This window comes from Esox lucius, chromosome 3 (assembly GCF_011004845.1).
Source record: "Esox lucius isolate fEsoLuc1 chromosome 3, fEsoLuc1.pri, whole genome shotgun sequence".
NCBI lineage: Eukaryota > Metazoa > Chordata > Actinopteri > Esociformes > Esocidae > Esox > Esox lucius.
In genome coordinates this window covers 11,526,962-11,530,066 of record NC_047571.1, presented here as the reverse complement: position 1 = coordinate 11,530,066, position 3,105 = coordinate 11,526,962, and the positions used below count along the sequence as shown (strand labels likewise).

At 40.5% G+C, this 3,105-nt stretch overlaps 1 protein-coding gene across 1 annotated transcript; it reads left to right on the top strand.

Moving 5' to 3' along the window:
- Positions 1–243: 243 nt before the first annotated feature.
- klf17 (Kruppel-like factor 17) lies at positions 244–2,522 on the top strand. Its single transcript, XM_010891355.4, has 3 exons — positions 244–448; positions 599–1,634; positions 1,765–2,522. The coding sequence occupies exons 1-3, from the start codon at positions 362–364 to the stop codon at positions 1,938–1,940; spliced, it is 1,299 nt and encodes a 432-aa protein (XP_010889657.2). The 5' UTR covers positions 244–361; the 3' UTR covers positions 1,941–2,522.
- The last annotated feature ends 583 nt before the right edge of the window (positions 2,523–3,105 follow it).

Here is a 3,105-nt window from a genome sequence, read left to right as displayed (position 1 = left end):
GTACATCTTATTTTTTTTTACATTGAAGGTAAACATCAATTACATTTTCTAATATATGATTAAGACATTTTGCTAGAATGAAACCAGCCTAATTATTTTCACGTATATTGGCTTTTGTGGACGTTTAAGGACATGTAAAATAGTAATAGCCCATACATCAACACTTCACCCTATTGGTTGACAGGTATGCCACGCCTCCAGAAACTCTCAGTACAGGGCTATAACAAGCTGCAACGACAGTCGTCCGTCATAAGAGTTTGACTGGGACCTGCACGTCTTATCGTTCTATGGTTAATCTGTCAGTTTGTGTCCAGTATTGAATTGAACAGGTGAAAAGGGTTAAATATAATAACTTTTTGCAATGGCTCTCGCTGATGCGATGCTGCCATCAATTACTACCTTTTCCACCAGCCAGACTATGGAAGAGAGACAGTCTGCAATTGTCCATGTAAGTGAACTTTTTAATGTCATTTCCTCTTTAACTACAATTAGTGGATAATACAGTGTTGATAATTGCATGTTTTTTTCTGATGCTAGCGTTTTTGGAAAGTAATTTTGTTAAAAAAAAAAAAACTAATTTCGTTGTATTTACATATAGGACTGGAAAGTTGCTGGCTGCAATACAAGCGCAACAGGTGACAACCTGAGAGCCCAGATCGAAGTGGAGTTCAGTATCGTTGAATCACCTGCGGTGACCAGAGATGAAGACCTGGGGGAATTCTTGGATTTAGAGTTCATTTTATCCAACACCATTGGATCTGAAAGTGGAGCCACCACTAACAACAACGTATCATCTCAACAGTTGTGTTCCTTCTCACTGCCTGAGTCGCCGGAAAGCTGCAGCACAGGGCATGATAGTGACGGCTGTCAACTCACACCCAACGCTTATGCCAGCTATAACTTCAACACAAGTCCTGGACATAGTCTTGTAGCCGAGTTGCTGACCCCCGAGATGAACTATCAGAGCGACACACTGTCAGACTACAGCCTGAAGCAGCCTTCCACGGACAGGCGGGAGTATACGGAACTGCGAGCCTTGAACACAACCACTACAGCCCACTTACAGGTGACCAACTCTCATCCCACCGGATATAAAATAAAGACCGAAACCACTGAACAGTCTTGCATGATGGCAGGTGACTTCATGGGAAACATGTACGAACAGAAACACATGCGTTCCATGCACACAGCGTATGCGCACCATCAACCTCCTGTTCAGGGGTTTGTACCGCACTGCATGCAACAGAATGGTTCCCGAAACGGAATGGGGCGCAAGGACTGTCACTTGGCGGACATAAACTCTCATCACCAGCATTCTAATTCGGCACACCCGCAACATTACGTGCAATATCCACCGCAGTACGTGCATCACCAGGGCGGCCAGCAATACCATGGACAGTACGGGATGTTCAGGGAACCCATGCGGGTGCACCACCCGTCCATGCCCGGGGTGATACTGACCCCACCATCATCGCCACTTTTGGAGTTCTACGCACCAGAAGACAGCAAACCAAAACGGGGACGACGATCTTGGGCGAGAAAGCGCACAGCAACACACAGCTGTGAATTTCCTGGATGTGGGAAGACTTACACGAAGAGTTCCCATCTTAAGGCTCATATGCGAACACACACAGGTAATACCCATTTTATTATGTAGCCTGTACATATTTATACTATGACATTCCAGTTTTGTGAAGTTTTATAGACATGCACTAGTCCATTTTAAGCACGAAGATATAATTGTTTTTTCCTTTTAATCCACAGGTGAGAAACCATATCATTGCAATTGGGAAGGCTGCGGTTGGAAATTCGCGAGGTCTGACGAGCTGACCCGTCATTATAGGAAGCACACTGGTCACAGGCCTTTCCAGTGCCACCTGTGCGAGAGGGCCTTCTCGCGTTCCGATCACCTCGCGCTGCATATGAAGAGGCACATGTAAACAGTCTTTCAACGTTCTATTTTTGTATCATAGCGTTGGACACATGTAAATACTTGTACATACATATGATAATTTTCTTCTAAATTATGGTTGTGCAGTATTTAAGGAAAAGGATAGCCTTTCTCGCTTACTCTTCCATTTAAATTATTGAGTGTTGGTGATTGGTTGTTATTTTGGCTTTTGAAATAAAACACTGAACAAGGGCAGGACCCATTATTTTTGTACATAGGCCTACCTTTTAATGGTCATTGGTTTTCTATCACTTATAATGATGGCATGCATCATGTTGAAACTTTAGCATCAGGTCAGGGTTTTTTATATTTTGCTGCTGTTTATGACATCAGACTTTTTACAATAAAATGCTGTATATTTGGAAATTGATATTTTTGTCTTAACATTGTTTAGATGGCTCATTATGCTTCTTAAAGTGCTCTTAATTAAATCAGGTACTAAACTCTGCCTTTCAATGTTTCATATGTTTTGTTTCAATAATGATGCTAAAGGAAATGTTCTCCCAAAACTGTACTTGAAGCTCTGGAAAAATTATTTAGAGTATAAGGGCAAGGTATTTTCATTCTTGGACAGCAACACATTGAATTTCATCCTGTAAGTGCAATAAGTCCATGAATTCTGAACTGCATCAAAGCAAATATAGTTAATGTAATATCACCAGGACAAAGTGTTAAATGAGCTCTGTGTATTATGAAAATAAAATTGTATGGAAATGCATTATTTTACTTCAATATTCATCAATATTCAAATTAGCCTCCAATATAAGGCATGAAATACAATACAAATTATCCCTTAATCGGCCCCATACTGTGGATACAAAAAAAAAAACATTTACACCTGTACAGACAGAAGTATACTTGTGGCATACATAATGGCCCAAGGCATTTTATGTATCCCTCCTTTTGATTTGAAAGAGATATAAATCAATGGCCATGTATGTCTCCTGTTGACTAATATCACTCCGAGCCATGCTGATTCAGGCTTGTCTTTCTGTCAAATGTTAGAAAAAAAGGACACCAGAATGTGTGGCTCCATTGTCTTTACATGGGTATCCTATCAGCTTACTATAAGTTTAAGTCAGGTGCACATATTCTCAGAGCAATAATCATAATATTAAAACATGTTTATACTACATATGAGAAAGTTAAAGTTA